This window comes from Vigna angularis, chromosome 2 (genome assembly GCF_016808095.1).
Source record: "Vigna angularis cultivar LongXiaoDou No.4 chromosome 2, ASM1680809v1, whole genome shotgun sequence".
NCBI classification, from domain to species: domain Eukaryota; kingdom Viridiplantae; phylum Streptophyta; class Magnoliopsida; order Fabales; family Fabaceae; genus Vigna; species Vigna angularis.
The window spans coordinates 6,226,507-6,249,921 of record NC_068971.1 but is presented as its reverse complement, the minus strand read 5'-3'; the positions used below and the strand labels follow the sequence as shown (position 1 = coordinate 6,249,921).

General features: G+C 29.9%; 2 protein-coding genes across 2 annotated transcripts; one reads left to right on the top strand and one right to left on the bottom strand.

Annotated features, from left to right (window-relative positions):
• The first annotated feature begins 8,253 nt into the window (after nt 1–8,253).
• LOC108329724 (glutamine--fructose-6-phosphate aminotransferase [isomerizing] 1) lies at nt 8,254–13,529 on the top strand. The gene is made up of 11 exons (XM_017564075.2): nt 8,254–8,693; nt 8,809–8,981; nt 9,084–9,195; nt 10,108–10,253; nt 10,502–10,666; nt 10,907–11,267; nt 11,363–11,613; nt 11,720–11,834; nt 12,421–12,676; nt 12,745–12,913; nt 13,239–13,529. The coding sequence occupies exons 1-11, from the start codon at nt 8,450–8,452 to the stop codon at nt 13,320–13,322; spliced, it is 2,076 nt and encodes a 691-aa protein (XP_017419564.1). The 5' UTR covers nt 8,254–8,449; the 3' UTR covers nt 13,323–13,529.
• Nucleotides 13,530–19,555: 6,026 nt separating this feature from the next.
• Nucleotides 19,556–22,523, bottom strand: LOC108329257 (uncharacterized). The gene is made up of 2 exons (XM_017563389.2): nt 21,868–22,523; nt 19,556–19,871 (listed from the first exon to the last, which is right to left on the bottom strand). Exons 1-2 carry the CDS (start codon nt 22,312–22,314, stop codon nt 19,830–19,832), a joined length of 489 nt encoding a protein of 162 aa, XP_017418878.2. The 5' UTR covers nt 22,315–22,523; the 3' UTR covers nt 19,556–19,829.
• Between the last annotated feature and the right edge of the window lie 892 nt (nt 22,524–23,415).

The window sequence follows — 23,415 nt, the reverse complement described above, 5'->3', positions numbered from 1 at the left end:
AACATGATAGAAATAGCGTGACAATGATAGTAATAGCGTGACGATGATAGTGTCAAGTGTCACTGTTGGAGAAATTATCATGTGAAAAATTTCAATTTAGTCATTTTATTTACATTTTGTCTCAATTCAGTTCTTATTTTTCTTTAAAATTGGAACAATTTCATCCCTCTCCAAATTAAGAGAAAATTTAATTTTTATATAGATATATAATGATATTTTATTTTCATTAAAAATGATATTTTTATTAATTGTGTCAAAATATAAATAAAAGAATTAAATTGAGATTTTTTACATGATAGTTTGATACATGACCGTGTTTTTGTCACGTCACAATGTCTCTTTGTCACATAACATATCTTCATTTGATTATGTGATTGGAAGGTGAAGAAATGACTTAATAAATATGATTGTTGTAAGCTAATTGTTTATTATCAAAATGACTCAATTATCATCGAAGTTATCAACTTGATCATGGTGATTTTATAAATTATTGTACAGTTTGGTATGCTAATCCTATTTCTTAAAATGCATGTCTTGTAACCAATTTCAAAAGCCATAGCTTCTTTGTTGTGTGGACATATTATTGTCAAATTGGATTATGATGCACATGGACTTAATTCGCAATTAAATATAAACATTGTGACCATGATTTGTCCTTTGACCAAAAGTTTTGCACATGTACTCTTAGCATGAAAATGATAGTATACGGTGGTTGCTTCAATTTAAAGTGTAGAAGATAAGATAGAAAGAGAGATAGACTTTTTTTCTATTAAAAATGAAGAAAAAGAAGTAAAAAGATCCCACAAATATTATGAAATAATAATAATAATATATAATAAGAAGTTAATAATATTATTATATTAAAAATATTTTTTTAATTTCTTCTAATATAATATTCAACAATAACTTTTACTCATTTGTTATCTTTTTCTCTTTTCTTTTTTCAATTTCCCACTTCAACTCATTTAATAAAAAAGAACAAAATAAAAATGACAATAAAAAAAAGTATATATTGGGGATTCTCAGCTTCCCCGTGTATGTTAAACATAGTTGTTTCCACTTTATAAGTGTCCACCTTTTTTGAGCTTATCAATTAATTATGATTAAAATACATGATTTCTTGTTCCATCGTTTATGTGATGTGGACAAAACTGATATGTGTTATCAAAGTTATTACATTCAATAAGTTTAAAGATAGTTTTTATAACTTTTAAAGTGCCTTTGTCATTACGTATCAATAAAATTATCACATATACGATAGTATAAATTTATTCTTAAAATAATAGTGTAAATTTTTTATGTGAACCAAATATTTTAACAACATATAGATCCCAAATACCTTATCACAGTCACGCATAGATGTACATTAACTTTATCAAATATGTTGTTAAGAACTGAGAACCAGTACCGACGAGTCAATTAAATATTAGGATTAAGAAAATAATTTCGATTTACTCCTGTAATGAAGATTATCAAATGATCAGATTATCAAAAGTCAAAATTCCCAATACTATAAGTAGACATACGGTCCAGATAAAATAGTTTAGATCTTTTAATTTACATTTACTACTAACTTATATTTATAACTAACTTTGTGTTAGATGTATTATGAGAAGATCAACAACATCAATAACTTTGTACCGATTGATAAGATTGATAGAAAAACCAAAAAAAATATATAAAAACTTTCTAATAGTAAAATCTCAATTGACTCATTGAGTTTTAAGTAGTCTCAATTAAATATTCATTTTTGAAGATGTGATGCAATTTGATCATTTCTGTTAGTACAATACTAATGACATTAACATAGTATTACATGTGAATTCTTGGTTTTTTGTTTTTTTTTGAAATATTAATTTATTTTATTATTTTAAAAAAAAAATTTTGTCACATATCAAATGAGGATCCTACCACGTCACAAAGATAACGTGATGTGACAGAGACAATGTCACGTGTCACTATTGGAGAAAGTGTTATGTGAAAAATCTCAATTTAATCTTTTTATTTGCATTTTGTATCAATTCAATTTTTATTTCTTTTTAAATTGGAGCAATTTCTTTCTTTTTCAAATTAAGATGAAATTTAACTTTTATATAAATGTATAATGATATTTTATTTTCATTAAAATTTTTATTTTTATTAATTAAGACAAAATATAAATAAAATGACTAAATTAAGATTTTTCACATGACATCTTGACACTATCATTGTCACGTCACACTCTTTGTCATGTGACAAATCTTCATTTGACACATGGCAAAGTTATATTACTTTTTTAAATAAAAAATTCGGGACTGACACATGACACACTAAGTTAATGTTGTCATTATTGTACTAATGAAAATGACCAAATTGCATCACATTTTAAAAAATGAGGAGTCAATTAGGACTACTTAAAACTTGAGACTAAATTGAGATTCTAGTACAAATATGAAGACGATACGAGGGTTTTAACCCAAAAAATAAGATTTTAATACCAATTTTGTAAGAATAATTTACGTAATTAAATTTATTAAACAAATAATTTTCCCAAAAAAATTACATGATAATTGAAATTTATATCAAATATTTTTAAACATAATCAAGTATGTTTTACACAACAATAATTTGAGATTGTAAAATTACTAAACAAAACATTATACATGATAATCATTAAGCATAGAAGACCAACATATAACTACTATATTAAGTCATATGTATTGCATACATATAGTCATATAACTAAACTAACACAAACTGAGTTTTTTCAAAAAGAACATTATACCAAACTATATAATTCTAAGACTATACTACTGCACCACCCTTATCTTGCAGTCGATCAACTGTTACATTATTATTTGTCTCACACTATTAAAGTGATTATTGCAAACAAAAAGAACACACAAACAAAAACAAATATAAAAGAAATGATAAGCTAATGTGCAAAAAAAGTAATTATAAAACAAGTATAGAGTTATTATCACATATAAATCATTCATATCAACAACCATAACACCTACAAGGACTCATATTAGACTCGATGACCCAAATACATGTATTGATATTAGATTCTGGCAAGTTATGCACTTGTGATGATCTCTAGTGCTCTACAGTGTCATTGTCAATGGATTTTGCCCTACCACATACAAGGTTAGTCTGTTAACATATTTAGTCAAGGTAAAACCCTTAAACTAAGATCTTCAACCCCTATAACCATATATCTCACCCTTCTTTACTTGAGATTGAATGATTATTAAAGTAAAAAAATAACTCCGAATACAAAATCTATATATCAATACATACATTAGTGAAATCACCACAAGAAATTTCTCCTTGAAATTCCTTCAACCACATTTATCACACATGTTCAAAACAAGATTATCACTCAAATAAAACACCAAAGTTATGGTGTTTAACGCGACAATTCTGGCGTTCAATGACGCTTTCTAGCGCTCAACACCCTGGAGTTGAAATGTTTCAAATCTGTAGTAAAAGAAATGGCGCTTAACGATACATGGGTGTCGCTCGACGTCAAAGGGTTCACAATTTTAGGCACCCACCAGTACTAAATTGACTCTCAATGGTTTATAGCTAAAATGCTCACAGACCTGCACAATGAACTGACGCTAAGCACCAGCCTACCATCACTTAATGTAGTATCAGAAATCAGTAGATTAATTTTTTAGATTTGGGGAAAATGGAACCTCTTCAATTGGTCAAATTGGCATTCCGATTTTAGTACCTTGTTCAAAAACAACTTTTAATGCTAGGACACATGTCAGTTGGCTCAATTGATCATATCCTAATTTCCTCAATCAACACAAACTCAACCAATACAAAAAACAAGACAAACATCCAAAACAATATAATTCAGCAAATAAAATTTCATCACACAACTCAATTATGCAAATAACAAATTCCAAGATATTTTTATTTTAAATAATTTTGTTAGTTTCCTTAGTTGAAGAAACAAACCAAACTTCTCAAGAATCCTAAAAACACCTCCAAACGCATATGAAGCTCTATGTACTCTTATAGAAAGTTCAAACACTACATGCAAACTAAGATGGTCCAGATGCACAAAAAGAACATACAAACTAAGAAAATGACAGAAAATCAACTTACTTTATTGAAAAAATTGATTAGAGAAAAGTGAAAAATGATGTGATTTTAAACATATAAAAATACGACTTGAAAACCTAGAGGAAAGGGATAAAGCTCCACAGAAAACGTGTTTAAAAAATGATGTGATTTTAAAATAATAAAACTCGTCTATAAAATTTCTATTTCTATTTTAAAATTTATTTTTAAAATAATTGAGTTTTACTATTTTAAATTAACCATCAATTCTAAAACACGATTTATATTTTAAATGTATGCTAAACATTGTAAACAATAGTATAAACTATTTTAACTATTAAATTTATATATATGTATAAATATATATATATATATATATATATATATATATATATATATATATATATATATATATATATATATAAAGATAAGAAAAAGATATAAAAAGAAAGAGACATGGATTAACAAAATAAAGGAAAATATAATTTTAGATGATTGAAAACAAAATATTATTTTCAGACTCAGAAGCCTCTCACAAATAACTTGAACCTTCAATTTCTATTTGATCATTCCCCAATGATGTTAGAAATGCAGATAATATTTTTAAAATTCTATAAGAAAAAATGTAAATACTACAGCATTAGGATTAACAATTGGATTGTGTATTTGGAACTATTAATAACAATAAAAAAAACATATCCAATACAAATATAAAGGAAAATTTGAATAATTACAATTTTAAATTTGTACTTCATGGTTTTAAAATGATTTTAACATTATTAATGTCATAACTTCAAATAGACATATAATATATTAAAAATGAGTTATTGTGATTTATTAAAGAGTTTAAACTTTCAAAAGATAAATCTACATTATAAATATCATATTTATTTCAAGTAATGCAAACAGATCGTATATAGATCAATGAACATAAAATATATTATCGTTATAATTATGTATAAAAAAAGGAACGTACATAAATTACTCTAATGTAGCTTTAGCAAATGTTTATATATAGAAAAAGATAACTGTAACAATAATGAAACATAAAATTTAATTAAATAATTCATACTTTGGTATATTCTTAATAAAAAAAATATACATTATATAATAAATGCGTAGCATATTAATATATGGAATTTATGATATAGGAATTTTCAATTGAATTATAAATTTTTAAAAAACAATGGTATAATTGAAAGATACAGAGCGTAAAATTGGTTTAAAGTTATAGCAATCTAATATAATATCACTTCTTTTTATTATAATAAATTTAACTGTACTTTTAATATAAGAATTACTTGGCTACTAACATATTCTACTATGGATAACCGCATTAGGATTAAGTATGTCATCGCATTTTTAAAGCAAAAGTTCATTTTAATTCCAATGTACTAATGAAATCTTCTGTCATCCACGTCTTCATCACAGAATTAGTATATCATAACTACATCTGTACTTGTTTTTTTACCTTTTTCAAATATTGAATTTTTTACAACAAATAAACAACACAATAAAGAAAACATGATTTTATTCAATATTGAATATAATTTCAATTATTAATTTTTTTACAAAAAATAAAAATAATTAAATATTTAACATAAAGAAGGATATACATTTTTTTTCAATATTACATATCAAGAGATAAATTATAATGAATAAATATAATAATTGAGTTAAGGTCCAATAATTATGTAAAATAGTAAAATGAACAAATTTTAGCATTGAAAATAAATTAAATATTTTAAAAAATAATATAAATTTGTAGATGGTTTAATAAATTAAAAATATTTTAGTAATTTAAAACAAAAATACATATAAAAATGAAGATAAAATTGAGAGGAATAAAAAAGCCAATATATATATATATATATATATATATATATATATATATATATATTTACATTTTATATTTTACATAAAATAAATATATATTATTTGTATTTACACTCACACATAATTAATATAAGAATTTTTTATCAAAATAAAATATAAGTTCATAGTAATACCTAGAACAATATTATCGTCTATATCATTAGTGTTGTTAAAATGAGTTAAAATTCACGGGTCAATCCGGTCCACCACGAATTCGATTCGGGTTGAGTTTGAAAAAAATGTATTTTTTTTATGTCGGTCAATTTTCAACCCGGTTTACAAACCCACTTAGTTTAAGTTAATTATTTATCATTTTATGTTTTAATATTATTAGTTAACATATTTTATTGAATTATATATGAAAATAACTAAAAAGATGTTTCAAGAAAGTAAAATATTATAAATTTATCCATTTGAGTTGTATGTTAATTTTTTTATTTCAAATTATCTTTAAAGTTTAACATTATTCTAGAGTGAAATTATTTAAATTTGAATTACAAAAAAAATGTATTTTTTTAATAAAAAAAACTTTTAATCAAGTGAGTCAACCCATTTAACCCACAAATTCATGTTGAGCTGGGTCAGATTTGATTTTTTTTTGCTTGCTAATAAATGAGTCAAATTAGATTGACTCACTAATTAATCAACTCGGACAAATCGGGTTAGACGGATGATGTTTTGACCGCACTAATATTATACATGTCATCAATTTAACTTTCTTAATAAAATCACATGTACCTATCAGAAAAAAAAAATGTTTTCCTATTTCATAATTGTAGTTTAAAGTTGTTTCATACTCCAATATTAAAATAAATTTACTAAAATACTTTCTAAATAAATACATTACTTTAATTCATACATAAAGGAATTAATTTGATAATAAATTAAGAAGAAAATAAATAAAAAATATTTTCACTCGCATAAATTTTTATATTAATTTTATATTATTTTTTATTTTTTTATTTTTCTAAAAAATATATAAAATTTATTATTTTATTTATGTATTATGTTAAATGAATGTAAAAATGTGTTATCTATTTATATATTATTATTGGAAGTGTAAATATTTAATTTGAAATTCTTTTATATAACTCGAGTTCTAGATATTACGACACCAAAAATAATAATTGAATTACCTTTGTTGATTTATTTTTAAAAGGCGTGTAAAAGTTTGTTACTGTATTATTACTTATAAATTAATATTGAAAGTGTAAATATTAGTTAATTTGATTTTTTTTTAAATAAATCAAATTCTAGATACTACGAGACAAAAAAAGTAATTGAGTTGACTTTTATTTATTTATTTTGAAAAAATATTGCAACGCATGTAGTTCATTTATATCATTATTAATTGCTATTAAAGTTATATCTCATTATTCAGTAATTAAAAACATATACGCTCATGGCATTTAATAAAAAAAATATCATCTTATTAAAATTATAAAATAATCCATTTAAAGATCTTAATTTCTTTTAAACTGTAACTTATATTGAATTGAAGGTATTGACGAAGTTTAAAAAACTTATAAAGAGACCATTTTACTTTCATAAATTACAGTTTAAAAGAAATTAACATTCTTTAAAGGATTTTTTTATAATTTTAATAAGATGACATTTCCTTTTATTAAATGCCATGAACATATATATTTTTAATTAATGAATAATAAGATATAACTTTAATAGCACTTAATAATGAAATGAATGAATTACCTGCGTAACGTTTATTAAAAATAAATAAACAAAATAAACTCAATTACTTGTTTTGTAAATTAGGTTGTAACAATTTTTTCTCTATATTTACAAATTAATATATAAATAAAAGTTTTTTCTTTTGATTTTAATATATTTATTGCACACAATAAATTTAAATTTGTTATCAGAAGTAGTCTTGCATAAGTCTAATTAACATTCAATTTATGCAAAATAATTTCTTTTAAAAAAAGATGAATAATATAGGATGAATAGACAATAACAATTAAAATTTTATGTGTTTAAATAATGTATAAAATTGTATAAAATAATTTTAAAAAATAAGCGTAAACTCTTAAAAGAATATACTATTGGAAATAAAGTTGTATAATATGTTGTGTCTATAATAAATAAAATAGTTTTAATAAGGTGAAAAGTGGAGGGAAAAATTGGAGAGAGAAAAAGGTAGGTAAATTGGAGAGGGTTGAGAGTGCATCAGTCTAATGGGGAAGTGCCATGTAAGACAGCTGATGCAGAGTAAAATGACGAGAATACCCTGTTCGAAGTTGCGCCTAAACAGTAACAGAAAATTTCAGTGATTTGAAGGATGGGAAGAAGAAAGGAAGGATCAGAAAAAGAAGAAATGCTGAATTGAACAACATCACTCTCACAATCACAACTAGTCAAATGCATTTTATTTCCTTAAATTAAAATATTAATAATAATGAAACATGAAAATTAAAAAAGAAATGCGCAACGGTTATAAATATGAGTCTGGGTCTTGCAGAAATCAAGGAGTGAAAACACAGAGAAGAGAAGAGAGAAAATGTGTGGGATTTTCGCGTATCTGAATTTCAAGGTGAACAGAGAGCGAAGGTACATCTTGCAAGTTCTCTTCAATGGCTTACGCAGATTGGAGTATCGTGGATACGATTCAGCCGGCATCGCCATTGATTCCTCTTCTCAATGCTGTTCCGATGGCGAATTCGCTCTCGCTCATCCGCTTCTCCCTCCTCTCGTTTTCCGGCAAGAAGGAAACATCGAATCGCTCGTCAAATCTGTGTACAAAGGTCTAATTCGGTCTTCTTTCTTTTATCTTTTACTTTTTTTCCTATTTCTTTATCGCAGTTTTAATTGCATCGGAAATTTCAGCGTGACACGTTTTGTTTCTGTGTGGATTGACAGAAGTGGGAAAAATCAATTTGAATTTGGAGGAGCTATTCAGCACGCACGCCGGAATTGCGCATACTCGGTGGGCTACTCACGGAGAGCCTGCTCCGCGGAACAGTCATCCTCAGACCTCTGGTCCGGAAAACGAGTTTTTGGTTGTTCACAATGGAGTGATCACTAACTATGAGGTGACAATAGTACTCTCTGAATGAACGCCTATTGATGCGAGTTCGCCCCTAGTGTTGCTCTGTTTCTCTGTGCTTATTGCTTTTGAGATGTTGTGTGTTCAGGTTTTGAAGGAGACGCTGCTGCGGCATGGCTTCACCTTCGAATCGGAGACTGACACTGAGGTCATTCCCAAGCTTGCGAAGTTTGTCTACGACAAGGCCAACGAAGCTGCAGGTAATTTTTATTGACGAGTTGGTCGAGGTGCTTTTTTTTTTCTTTTTTTTTTTGGTTTTGAACAATTGTATGGGGTTTATAGGTTTATGGTATGTGTGAGTATGAGTGTTATTGGTTAATGGTTTAAAAGTTTATTAGTAGTTGTTTCACATGATATAGAACTGAAGGAAGATTTTCCGATGATGTACATTGTGAAATCTGGTGTGGGTGGAAAGAAGGTGGTGGTGTAGGTGGGAAGGATGTGGAGGTAGATAAGGTCTCTACTATTTTAATGTTGCGAAGGTTCAAAATTGTGATCGTGGCTTTGTTGCTTTCTTTGTATTGTGGAAATTTGTAGAATGTGACCGATGCGGTCAGGATGTGGTCCGAGGGACCTCAAAAGCTTTTGTGCGACAACTGTGATTGCGGCACAGTTGAGGTTATACACCCAAAATCCTTTTCTAGAAGGCATAGCTTTCTTGGATAAAGAGGCCTTTTCCACTAGGAGGAGTTAGTGACATGAATCATATAACGCCATGATATTCCGATTTTACATTAAGTGCAATCAAGTTTTAAATTGTGACAACATTTTCATTACAAGCGAACATGGCCGATTTGGTGGTGGCATTTGCAGTTGTTATAGGAGACTCCAAAAACGGTGATGTTGCGGCTGAAATTGCAACTCTGAATCCATTATGTTGTTCCTCTGTTCCAAATGTGGATAAACATGGCAGAAATTGCAACTCTGAATTCATTATGCCTTCCCTTGGTTCCAAATGTTGATAAACTTGCTTCTAAATTGATTTGCATTTATTCTGTTGGGAATTCCTTATTATTTGTTACTCTGTTTGCAGTGGCTTCCTTAGACTTGTGTGAATATCACAGTGGTTTTGGGTGATTTTAGCTTGAAATACATTTCCAATCATGTTGCAGATGGTCAGGTTGTTACCTTCAGCCAGGTTGTTTTGGAAGTTATGAGGCATCTTGAAGGAGCTTACGCCCTTATTTTCAAAAGTCCACATTATCCTAATGAATTGATTGCTTGCAAGCGTGGTAGCCCACTGCTCCTAGGTGTTAAAGTAAGTTGAATGCAATTTAGCAAAAGATTCTTAAACAATGACCTACATGTAAATTTCTCTTCCAGTGTTTTTTGTGGCAAGATTTGTTCTATTTTCTTTTTCTCTTGGCTTCGTCAATGATGCTTCTAGTCAGAGCCGAAATATATCTTGAGTTACGTAGTATTCATTTTTCATGATTAGTGGACGTTTAGTGAAGGTGAAGATTTTCCAATGGACAATGATTAAAGTAATTTGTGCTCTAATTTCAGGAATTGACAGAAAATAAAGGCAATGGTTCGGCATTTGAGGATGAAAAATTCCTATCAAAAGATGACAAACCCAAAGAATTGTTTTTGTCCAGTGATGCCAATGCTGTGGTTGAACACACAAAGAAAGTGCTAGTTATTGAGGATGGTGAAGTAGTTCATCTCAAGGTACAGACTACACTCCCTCTTTTCAATGTTGCACTTGCAAGCCAGTGTTTTCATGTATAGTACTGAAATATAGTAATCTGACTAAGGAAAACACTTCCTTTGATAGTAACTTTTCTTTGTGAAGATTGTTTTCTAATTCCTTGGCAGATCACTTCATCTATCCATTGCTTTCTGCTCTATTCCCTTTTTGGTGTGAATAGATCATTCACTGATACTATATGTTACGTATGATTGTGCCAGGATGGTGGGGCTTCTATTTTGAAGTTTGACAGTAACGTGGGAGAAAATGGGGCTTTTCTTTCTAGAACTTGTTCAGTGAGACGTGCATTATCTGTTCTTGAGATGGAGGTTGAGCAAATAAATAAAGGTCATTATGAGCATTATATGCAGAAGGAAATTCATGAGCAACCGGAATCTCTAACAACCACAATGAGGGGGAGGCTTATACGTCTTGGAGCCAACAAATCCAAGTCCGTTCTATTGGGTGGACTGAAAGATCATCTCAAAACAATTAGGCGTAGTAGAAGGGTAGTTTTTATTGGTTGTGGTACAAGTTATAATGCTGCTTTGGCAGCTAGACCCATCTTGGAAGAACTTTCTGGTCAGTGTTGTGTGACATAAATCTTTTTTTGTAAGATTTTGCCGTTTACAAGTTTGCTCATTCCTGCAATGTTTATTCTATACATTAAATTATAGGTGTTCCTGTTACTATGGAAATTGCAAGTGATTTATTGGACCGGGAGGGACCGATATATAGGGAAGATACTGCTATTTTTGTTAGTCAGTCTGGTGAAACGGCTGATACTTTACTCGCACTGGAGTATGCTTTAGAGAATGGTGCACTGTGTGTTGGGATAACAAACACTGTTGGTAGTGCAATAGCAAGGAATACTCATTGTGGTGTTCACATAAATGCTGGTGCTGAGATTGGTGTGGCAAGTACCAAGGTAAATTTTGCATTTAAGGCTCGTGTTTTCTTCATTTCATTGTATATTGTCTTATTATTATTTGTTTATCCAATGGTTTACTCATGCGCACTTATAACTATTATAGGCATACACGAGTCAGATAGTGGTGATGGTCATGTTAGCTCTTGCAATAGGAGGTGATACTATTTCAAATCAAGCCAGAACAGAAGCTATCATAGATGGTCTTTTTGACCTGCCAAGTGAGTTTTTGTAGCCCAAGTATATTACAGGAATAGGATACATTTTGGGAGTCTGGTTCATAATTGGAGACATGCCTTGAGTATAATTTTCAACTGATTCTCAGGTTTTAAAATTAGATTTTCTTGATAGGTGAATAAGATCGCCACTTGGTTAAGATTTAAATGAATGTAGGTTAATCATTTAATAAGAGTTAATATCAATTAGTGTCTAAGTTCATAACATCTAGTAGAGAACTCTTAATTAATGAAAAACGAGAAGGACGGATTTGTTTTTAATAAAACTAAAAGCTGGAATGCATTTGAAGATATCGCTGTGTTCCACGGCGATTTTGTTAATTTCTTTAATGGAATAATAATTGTGTAAAAAATAGTCATAATGTAATGTAGGTTTGCAATTACGAAGCCCTCGGGAGCTTGTGGATTGCCACAAACTTTCTTGGAATGGAGTAACCCCGCCCCCCCCCCCCCCCCCCCCCCCCCCCCCTCAAGCTTCTATGGCCAAAAAGAAAAGAAATTATAATCTTCAGGATTCTAGGTAGCTACAGGAAAGTTCTAATAATAATCTAATTAACATGTTGGATTGTAGATAAAGTGAGAGACGTGCTGAAACTTGACCAGGAGATGAAGGATCTAGCAAAGCTGTTGATTGCTGAGCAGTCTCTTCTCGTCTTCGGAAGAGGGTACAACTATGCAACTGCTCTTGAGGGAGCTTTGAAAGTAAAGGAAGTGGCACTCATGCACAGTGAAGGGATACTTGCTGGTGAAATGAAGCATGGTCCTTTGGCATTAGTTGATGAAAATCTTCCAATTCTTGTTGTAGCTACTCGTGATGCTTGCTTCAGGTTGGTTTTGACTGTTGATTAGTATCTGACATTAGAAGTTTTATACTGACATCTTTTATCCTTGGCAGCAAACAGCAGTCTGTTATTCAGCAACTTCATGCTCGCAGAGGTCGTCTGATTGTTATGTGTTCTAAAGGGGATGCTTCCTCTGTATGCCCTAATGAATCTTGTAGGGTAATTGAAGTTCCTCAAGTTGAAGACTGTCTTCAACCTGTAATTAATATAGTTCCATTGCAGGTATGTTTACAATGCATTTTTATTGTTTTTTTATCCTTACAAACATTGCTTGATTTAGCAAAGGGAATTTCAATATTAGTGTTAGATTATATTACTAATATGCCTATCTTTATATAAATTAATCCTTCATTGCATGAGCTTCTTAGGTACTTTCTCTTTTTGTTTGAATATAAATTTCGATGTCTGGATTTCTCATGCGAATTTTGCAGATCTCTTTCCTTTTTGGTAGCTAAATCTTTTTAGACTAATCTTGATTTCATTCATTTGCACGAAGGAAGATTTGAATGCCTTATATATCTCAACAAACTATTTCTTTCCTATGCAGTTATTGGCATATCACCTCACTGTTCTCAGGGGATTTAATGTGGACCAGCCTCGTAATCTTGCCAAGAGCGTCACAACGCAATGAAGAACAGTGTGGTATATTAGCATATTGTAAATTATTAGGAGATGTAGGCTCACTGGTTGATCTAAAAGACAGAATACTGTTTTAATGTGATATTACATCTTTTTGGTGTATTTAATTTCTTTGAAGTTTCACTAGACAGAATATTGTTTAACATGACTATTACATCTTCGGTGTATTTAATTTGCTGAATCTTGGTTGCTTGGGTTCTGAGCTAAGTTGCAATTCCTTAATCACAATTGGAATGAGTATCGATTTCCATAAAAGTAATTTATAGCATGGCCCTACATTTTTCCAGAAAAGAAAAAACTTAGCACACACCTTTTGAAGAACACGTCAAACAGAAACTGCATCTGAAACTAGGATCCTTCTCTATTACCTCACAAATAAGGTGCACCGTCAAACCGCAGGAACAATACCCAAAGTTCCATGTAGTTTATTTAGGACTAAAACTTATGTAAACATTCTCTTTTTAAATTCTGAAAGTAAAGTAATCATGATTTGTGTTTACTGATGTCCCAATTTGAGTAGCAAAACGAATAAAAGTTCAATCTGTATGCATTTAAAGTTGAATAAATATATTGCTACTTTAGGGTCACGTACACTTGTTATGAGTTTATGGGCGAAGAAAATTCTCTGATTTTTCACTCATATCTTATGTCAAATCTCTTGAAATAAGTACTATAGTACTCGTTTGACATATTCTCTTTGGTTGACGCCTATTTTTTCATCTTAGAAGCCATGTCATGAGGCATGGATGCGATATGTGTATTAGATATGAGATATTTGATATGTTAATATGTTTTTTTTTAAAAGGCTTAATAGCTTATTTTGTCCACAAAAAAAGTGCTGAATAATGTCAATTCAGTCCCTTATTTTAAAAGTGTTTGAAATTGGTCCTCATTTATTAAATTTTAAGTCAATGTCGTCCTTTATGTTAAATAGAAACAAACGGCATTAATGGATTGATGATCTGGCAGCAGATAGTGCTTACGTGTCATTATTGGGCTGCTGCAATAGAGATGTTTCGTTCCCTTTCTCTTTGTCTCGTGCGAGAGGTTGGCTAGGGAAGCAATTCTCTTCTTCCCCTTTCCCAGTAGTTCTGGTTTAGCCTTGCAAAAAGGGGAAGCACCAATTTGTTTTCCTTATTGTTGGTTCCTCTCAACAAACCATATTCAGAGGTTCTCTTCTCAATTTCTTCTGTCATTTATCTCAAGCAAACAAACCTCAATCAGTTCCATTCCCCATGTCTTTGTGCATTACTTGTGGATCATCCAACCTTGGAGAAGAGAGTTTTCGGTTTGTGGCTTAGTAGTGCAGAATCCTGACCGGTGACTCGCGATGTGACGTTGAGAAAAGAGTTGTGATCCTGGTTGTTTAGGAAGGCGACGGCGCCGTGAAGGTCTCTGTTTGATGGTGACTGGCGACGGCAGCAACGACCCGTTGCGAGGGGTACCGACGACAGCAACAAAGTGAATCGCGATCCCATTCTTGCAATTTAGGGTTCCTAACCTTGTTTCTGATTTGGGAATGTGGGTTGTTGTCTCTTCCTTACAGGTTTTGGTCTCGTTTTGTTTTGAGCCAGGGTTTGAAATGGGGATTTCGAATTGGGATTGAACATAGGGTTTCTTAAATTTGGAATTTAGAGGTTAGGGCTTTCAAATTTTGGGTTTCTTACCTGATTTCTCTCTTTGGTTGAGATTCTATTTCTTCTACGTTGATTCAAGGCTTGAATTGGACCTTATGATCCTCTTTTCTGTTTTGCGATTTGAGAAGGTGAGGTCTTTGATTTTGAATTTGTGTGGGGTTTTGGCTCTTCGTGTTGATCTGAGTTTGGGTTTCATGAGCTCACATCTTTGAGTGCTTGGTTTCGGTCAGTGTGTGGGTCTGACGATGGTTGTTTCCTAACTTAATTTTTCCCCAATTTCAAACACCCAATTTGTTAATATCCACCTCAATCTCTGATTAAATAACAAATCAGCACGCACACAACTAAATAATGACACGTAAGCACTATCTGATGCTAGATCATCAATCCATTAACGTCGTTTTTTTCTATTTAACGGAAGGGACGACGTTGAAGCAAAATTTAATAAGTGAGGACCAATTTTAAACACTTAAAATGAGAGACTGAATTGACATTATTCAACAAAATTGGGGACAAAATAGGCTATTAAGCCTTTTTAAAATAATATAATGATACATGATATATACATATTGAAAAGTAAGTGTACAATAACTTCTAAAAATATGATAAATATATGATTGTTATTGTGTGAATCTAAATTAAAATCATATATATTAAAATTGTTAATATAAAAAAGTATAAATTATTATCATCATAAAAGTATTACTACTTTATAAATTAGATACTTTATTGATATGTATCGGTAAAGTATCTTAAAGTATTAGAAACAAGTACAAACGTGTCAGATATTGTCACCCAAATTGAAGTATCGATACATCATAGATTGCACGTCATGTTCCTTTTAAGGATGTATTTGAGGGAGATTGTTGAGCGGATTTGGAAGGATTTAAAGGTAAAGTTTGTGTTATTTATTTTAAGGGATTTGAAGGTGGAAGTAAAAAGATTTGAAAGTAAAGTTTGAGAAAAATTTAATGAATTTGATAGATGAAAATATTTTAATAGATAAAAATTAAAGAATACAAATTTACCATTATTATTATTATCATTATCATTATTATTATTATTATTAAAAGTAATACAAAATAAAGTTTGATGATTGGTTTTTAAATAAAAAATTAGTAGATGTAATTAATTAAAAGTATAATGTCTTCCACCAAATACATGGTTAAATTGATATAAAATAAATTGTTTATAGTTGAAATTAATTTAAAATAAAATAAAATACACATAATATTATTTTTAAAAGCTTTATATTTTAAAAACAAACAGCACATACTCTTCTACCAACTTAACCATTAAGAGTTACATGAACTACTATCTCATTAGAAACCCACCACTTACAACACAAGAAAGGATAATTGTGTAAAAAGTCACGTAATCACCTCCAAATTCATTCTCTTGTGTGAGGATAACCCAATATCAATATCCACAAATTAATCTTTGTAAATCCATCATAATAAACGGAAATGAACACGCTGTTCACTTGTTCACCCATCTCTTTGAATAACACATACCTTGAAGTTAACAAACTCTTAGATTGTGTTTGTTTCAATAGATTTGTTGTTGGGAGAGATTATCACATATGAATATACACGAATTCTTCACGTTCAAATTTGAGGATTTGAGAGAAAATGAGAGCGGTGATTTGCAGGATCACCTTTATCTTCAATTTTGCTAAGGGGTGAGGATTTATGGTGATTTAGCCGTGATTTTACATTGTTATCTCTACATGATGTGATTTTGCGATGGTTCTTAAAATGGATGATTCTTGGCATTGGACTTGTGTTGGTAAAGATGAAGAAGAAGAGGGAAGGGGTAAGGAACTCATTGGAATCCAATTCCAGTGAAAGAAGATTTATAAATCAGTGAGCTCAAGTCTCTCAAAAGACGAAAGAAAGCAATTAATCTCCCAAAAGACGAAAGAGAGCAACTAGTCTCCCAAAAGACAAAAGGGAGAAACCAGTCTTTTCAAAGATTAAAAGAAGCAAACAATCTCCTAAAATTTATTGGAACACCTACACTCCTAAGGTCTGAAAAAGCGCAAATAGTCTCCTAAAATTCGATAGGAACAACAAGAAAATATTACAGTCTTACAATTCTAGCTTGGCTTGAGTAAGTTGTAACTTGACTAAAGCTTAGTGAGAAGCAGACCCTAACCTAACTAAAAAATACTACAATCCTACTATTCAAGCTCAAATGAGAGCAAACCATAAAATGACATCCTAAAATCCTACTGGAGCAATTAGACTCCTAAGAAATAAAGAATATATCCTAAAATCTGATGGGAACAATTAGATTCCTAAGGAATAAAGCAAGGAGCTGATAGGAGCAATTAGGTGAGGAGAAAAATGTAATGAAAACAATTAAACTCCTAAGGAATAAAGCAAGTCTCCTAAAATTCGATAAGAACAATTAGACTCCTAAGGAATAAAAAAAAGCAAAATTCGATGGGAGCAATTAGACTCCTAATGAATGAAAGGACCAAATGGTGTGCTAAAATCTTATGGGAATAATTACCGATGGACTAAATAAACTCCTAAGAAGTACTTTATAGTTTTTTGTGTACAAAATGAGGTGTTTACCTATTGCATTTCTTATGATATGCTCTAAACCATTTTGAAATAGAAATCGAGATAACAAGCAACATTACTATAATTTGCACGAGGTAACATTGATGATACATTCAAAGTTTTTTCAAAAAGCAACACAACAAAGGAAATACATGAATTATGTTATGACAAAACAACCAAGAAAAATATAACTTCGCCAAAAGCTAACCATTTACAATTAACGATGACAATCAAGCTTAAAAGCTGCAAGTATACTTACTCTGGTGAAATGAAGTAGTTGGGTAAGCTCTCTCCTTTTCGTCGTTCAAGAGTTGATACTATTGCTCGCATATCTCCTTTTCTAAGTAAATCTCAATCCTTTTTTTTCTTAAAGCGAAGTCACTTGAAATCCCTAACTCGTAAATGTTCACTGATTAATTTTTTTTCTAAACCATAATCCCAAATTTCCATATCAGAAAACCCTTATATGTTACATGTTAGAAAACAAATGTTATGACACCACAAAATTCTCACCCGAGCATATCCAATAAGTCAACATTAACTATTTAAAATATGTGAACAAAAATGGATTGGTTAATGTATATTAACCCATTTAAATGAGTTATGAAAACCATATGAGTATTTAAGCGTAAACTTTAAATGAGTTATGAAATTAAAAATAAGACGTTGAAAAATAATAAATGCAAAAGGAGAGTTCATATATTAGAAAAAAAATAAAGATAAATAAGTTATTGTTTGACATGTTGTAACTTAAACAACAACAAACATTATTTAACACTAAAAAAATTAACATAAAATTAAAATAATTATATTCATTATTAAAAAGTTAAAAACTTAAAATAAATCAAAATTTAAGAGTAAAATAAATTTTAAATTTTTATCTTAAGAACTAAAAATATATTTAATATTGTAATTTACTATATTACTGTATATGCATTCCGATTAAAATCGCAATCTTCAACAATTATTCTCGAAACAATACTTATTGCGATCTTTGTTCATCACATTTTCAAATCTCATGGCTTGGGTTTGGGCACTTTGGGGTTGACATAAAACAAAGGGTATCGGGTTTCAACAATTAATTTAGCCTCTTCAAATAAATTCAGTAACATGACTAACTTTGTTTATTCAGGGGACCTCCAAATAATATTTGACAAGATAGGGTATCGGGTGCAATAATAATTAATCTTAAGCTGCAATAATAATAAATCATAAGAAGATAGTTGTATTTTTCTCTTTAACTATATATTTTCATAATTTTTTAATAGATATTCTTTTCGATAAATAATACATAATCCCTTATATTTTAATAAAATGACATTCACTTCTCTTATTTTATTTAAAAACATCGTGAGTCAAATTAAATTTTACAGAATTAATTTTATTTGTATAAAACAAAAAGTTAAAAAATTGTTTTTTTATAAATAAAATAAATGAGGTGATTACCTCTTTATTAAAAAGATAAAAAGAGTTAAAAAATGAAGAGCCAGGAATATTTATTTACAAATTACACAAAATGTGAATGTCCTTCTAAGATTTTAGGTTTTGGGTTTGGTATAAAAGCAAAGGAAGTTAATATAATGTTTGCTAATAAATTAAGTAAGATGACTGAACGTCTTTATAGAAAATGTGAATATCATTTATTAAAAACAGTGTCATTAATTATATATCCTTAGAGGCAAGTGTAATTTTTCCAATATTTTATTTATAATATTTATACATAAAAATGGAAATCTATTCCCTCTTACTATATGTTAAAATAATCATAAGAATATATTCTTTATATGTTGTAAAAGAATATGTTTAAGTGAACCTATGAGGAAAAGTAGAAAAGAGTATGTTGAAGATCCAAAAGGAGGATGAAGATCAATTGAAACTCAAATCAGTTGCAGAAAATGCAACTATCAAAGCATGAACTCAATCAAAAAGGCTAAAAGGAACTGCTATTAGCTATAGTTACAATAGAAGAAGCACCTACTCATGTTTTATTTTCAAACACAGATAAAAGACCAAACACAGATAATAAAACTTTTTATATAATATTAGCTAAACCACTCTAACCCTACATCCTTTGTCTGTCACAGAACCATCAAAAATTTTCATCCTTTGTCCCTTGAGACAGGCGATTCATTTAATCAGAACAGAAATTAAAAAGCATCGCACTGTACAAGATATATATATGTATATGTATATATATGTATATATATACATACATATATCGATGAAGACCAACTACAGGTAGAGGAACCGATTGATGAGTTATTTGAAATGGTGCAATGTTCATCTTATCTTCTACCAAGCAGCCTTCAGCACACCTTCACTACCAACATTAACCTGAATAAATTGAACACCAAATTATTCACAAAAACCCCAAGATATTTCACAAACCTAAGAAAAACAATCATAAATGTCACAGCCTAGATAACAAAATCACAGCTTCCACTTACTAGCAAAGACCATGAATTTTTTTCAGGCACCAAATGACAAAAGCCATACATGTAACTCATAAATTCCACATACCCAAATAAAGAAAAAAATAGAGACAGTTTCATATGTATTGTTCACGTTTGATGTTGTTCTCTGATCAAAATTAAGTTTTTCCTTGATGATCTATGTAGATTTTTAATACAAACTTTTATCGAGTAGATTACAGATAGAACTTCAGTTTTAATAGAACACTAAGACATAAAGAAATATATTAAGTTTAGTCCAATACAGAAACCTCAAAAATTTCGTATACCCAAATAAGAGCCATAAATGGAAGACAAGAAAAGATCATACAGTTCAGGTACCCAAGAAAAGGGCACAATTAGGTGCAAATTGTTAGTGTTATTTTTTTAATCAGTTAGAGTTTCACTTCATTAATTTAAGTTGGTGTTGATTTTTTATGCAAATCTTTGTTCTGTGAATTATCAAGTGAAATTCTAATTTTAATTGAAAAATAACACTCGAACATTTGAAAATTGCATCCGTTTTCCTCAAAAAGAATACCTATTAAATTTAAGATATGTCCACATAACCAGAATCATAAATGTAAGACGCCCCACAAGAAAAGACCATAAAATACACATACCAAATAAGAAAACACTGAAATTTAAATGCAAATTCTTAACTTTTAGTGTTGTGTCTAATCAGAATTAAAGTTTCACTTCAATAAACTAAGTTGATTTTTAACACAAATATTTATGGTGTGTAAATTATCACGCAGAACTCTATTTTAATTTTTTTTTTTTTTAAAAAAGCACTAAAAACTTAAAGAAATGTATCTAAGCTTTTGTTCACTTGGGAAGTCTCTTAAATTTCACGTGTCCAAATAACAAGAATCATAAATGTAGACACCCCCACAAGAAAAGACAATAAATTCCACCTACCCAAATCAGAAAAGGACATGATTTATATACAAATTCCTAACCTTGCAGTATTATCTTTTATCAGAGAAATTTCACTTCAGATGCCCAAATAACATGAATCATGAATGTAAAAACCCAACAAGGGAAAACCATAAATTGCACATACCAAACTAAGAAAGAAAGACAAAATTCAAATGCAAATTCTTACTAACTTCAGTTCCTAAACTTTAAACTCTTGATCTTTAAAATTATTGCATAATGCTTAAGAAACATTTAGTATCACGCATAAATAGTATATTTAGTCTAAAATACCCTCATTTAATATCTATATATTTAATTATTAGTTCAGGGACAAAATATGAGAGCTATTATACATATGTAAGGGTTTGAATGGAAAAAAAAATGAGACTTGAAAACTGTAACACACATCATGAGTTTAAGAACGAAGTAACTTTTGGCGTAAGTCTAATAAATAAGAGTTGAAGTTTCAATTTGTTAATTTTAATGCAAATCTTGTATCATATAGATTATCATGTAGAACTCCAACTTCAATTAAAAAAAAAAACAGCCGTAAAAACACAGAGAAATGCATCTAAGTGTTATTCAATCCGAAAACATCATAAATTTCAGATACCCAAATAACAAGATCATAAATGTAGACACCACACAAGAAAAGACCATAAATTCCACACACCCAAATAAGAGAAAAAGACAACCTAGATGCAAATGTTTAACTTCCAATGTTATACCAATGAAATTTAAATTTCACCTAAACAATCTACCTAGATTTTTAATCCAAATCTTTATGACCCAAATTACGAACTAGAATTGCAATTTCAATCAAAAATCAACACTAACAACACAAAGAAACGCATCCAAGTAGTGACCAACAAGAAAACCCCACAAATTTCAGATCCCCAAAGGAGGAAAAAACCCCAAATCAAACAAGGCGTTAGAACATTGAAGGATGATAAACCAACCTCAGGGTTACAATCAGGAGGGTCTTCAAAAAGGGAAAGAGATAACTGCTTATCCGCAACACCGACATCAAAGTGTATAAGACCAGAGGTGGGAACATCCACACGAATGCCCTTAACAGGGAACCACAAAAAGAGCTCTTGCGCCGACATACCGGACAATTCCCCGATCCGGCCGAATCCGAGGATACCCTTTATGTTGGAATCGTAGTGCACCTCGTTCTCGAACTTGGCGTTGCAGGGTTCCGGCATCCACACCTCGAATTCCCCACTTGTTCCGTTCAACGAATACTTCGCAATTCCCTTCGGAAGAAGCCCCTCCGGAAGACCCTGCGCCCGAAGCTCGTCGTAAATCGTCGTCGAATTCGAACCCCTCACCGTCACCGCCGTGGACAGCCACCACCAGGCGGCGACCAATGGCAAAATCCAAACCCCGCCAGCTTTAGCCATCGATGATTTGGATTTTTGTGTGAATCTGTGTTCCTTCTTTCTCTGTTCCCTTACCTAATAATAAATCAATCAATGAATTTAATTCTCCTTTCTTTTTCTACAAATCGATCGCTTTCGTCCTTTTTATGAGGAAAAACTGAAAAATACTCCAATAAGTTTGTTCCTTCTTCTGTGCTTTCGGTTTTTATTTTTAAGCAAAATTGCAACAATATTTGTTTTTTTTTTGGTCCGTTTCAAGCACTAAACTTTGAACAAAAAACAATATTTATTTGTTTCTTTTGTTCCCAAGAAGATTGAAATGTTTTGTAAATTAATTTTGGAGTTTTTCCAATGCATTTTAAAAAGAGAAAATAAAAAGTTTTTTTTTTGTTTTTTAAGTTTCTGTTTTTTCTCTTATTCTTTTTCTTTTTGTTTTTTTTTCCGTTTACCAGTGACAAAAAATAATAAGTTCGAGCTGAATTAGTCGTATAAACTTTATCCAATTAGATTAATTTTGCGCAAAAAGAGTTTTAATTTCATTTAAAAAAAATTATGTGTTTTCATTTGAATAAGTCAGCTAGTTAATCTAATTACTGTTAGTCAAATTTAATAGTTAGTTACTTTCAGAAACTAATCTTTTTGTTTACCCACGTGATGAAACATTTTAAATTTGTAATGTTTTTTTTTTTCATTTAAACTACACAAAAGTTAAAGGAAATATAAAAAATATTAAAAATAAAGCAATAAGTAATTGTCTCCGCAAAAAAAAAACAAATAACAAATAAAAAATTAAAGATAATAAAAATATATACTAAAATATAAATTATGATAAGAAAATAAATAAATAAATAAATTATGTGCTATAAATGTATAACTTTTAAATTTCAACTCCTAAAATAAGCTATCTTATACCCCTTACTAGACACTTTTACATTAATCAAATTAACTTGTAAATGAGTAACTAATTTATTGACTTTATCGGATTCGCTCTTTACCTTTTTTGTATCAATCCTTTGAACCACCAATTAAATTCGTTTTATCGAGAAAGCTTTTAATTTTTCATAATTCGTCTTTTATTCATTTATTTTCCTAACGAATCATCAACAGAACACTTTCTTTATT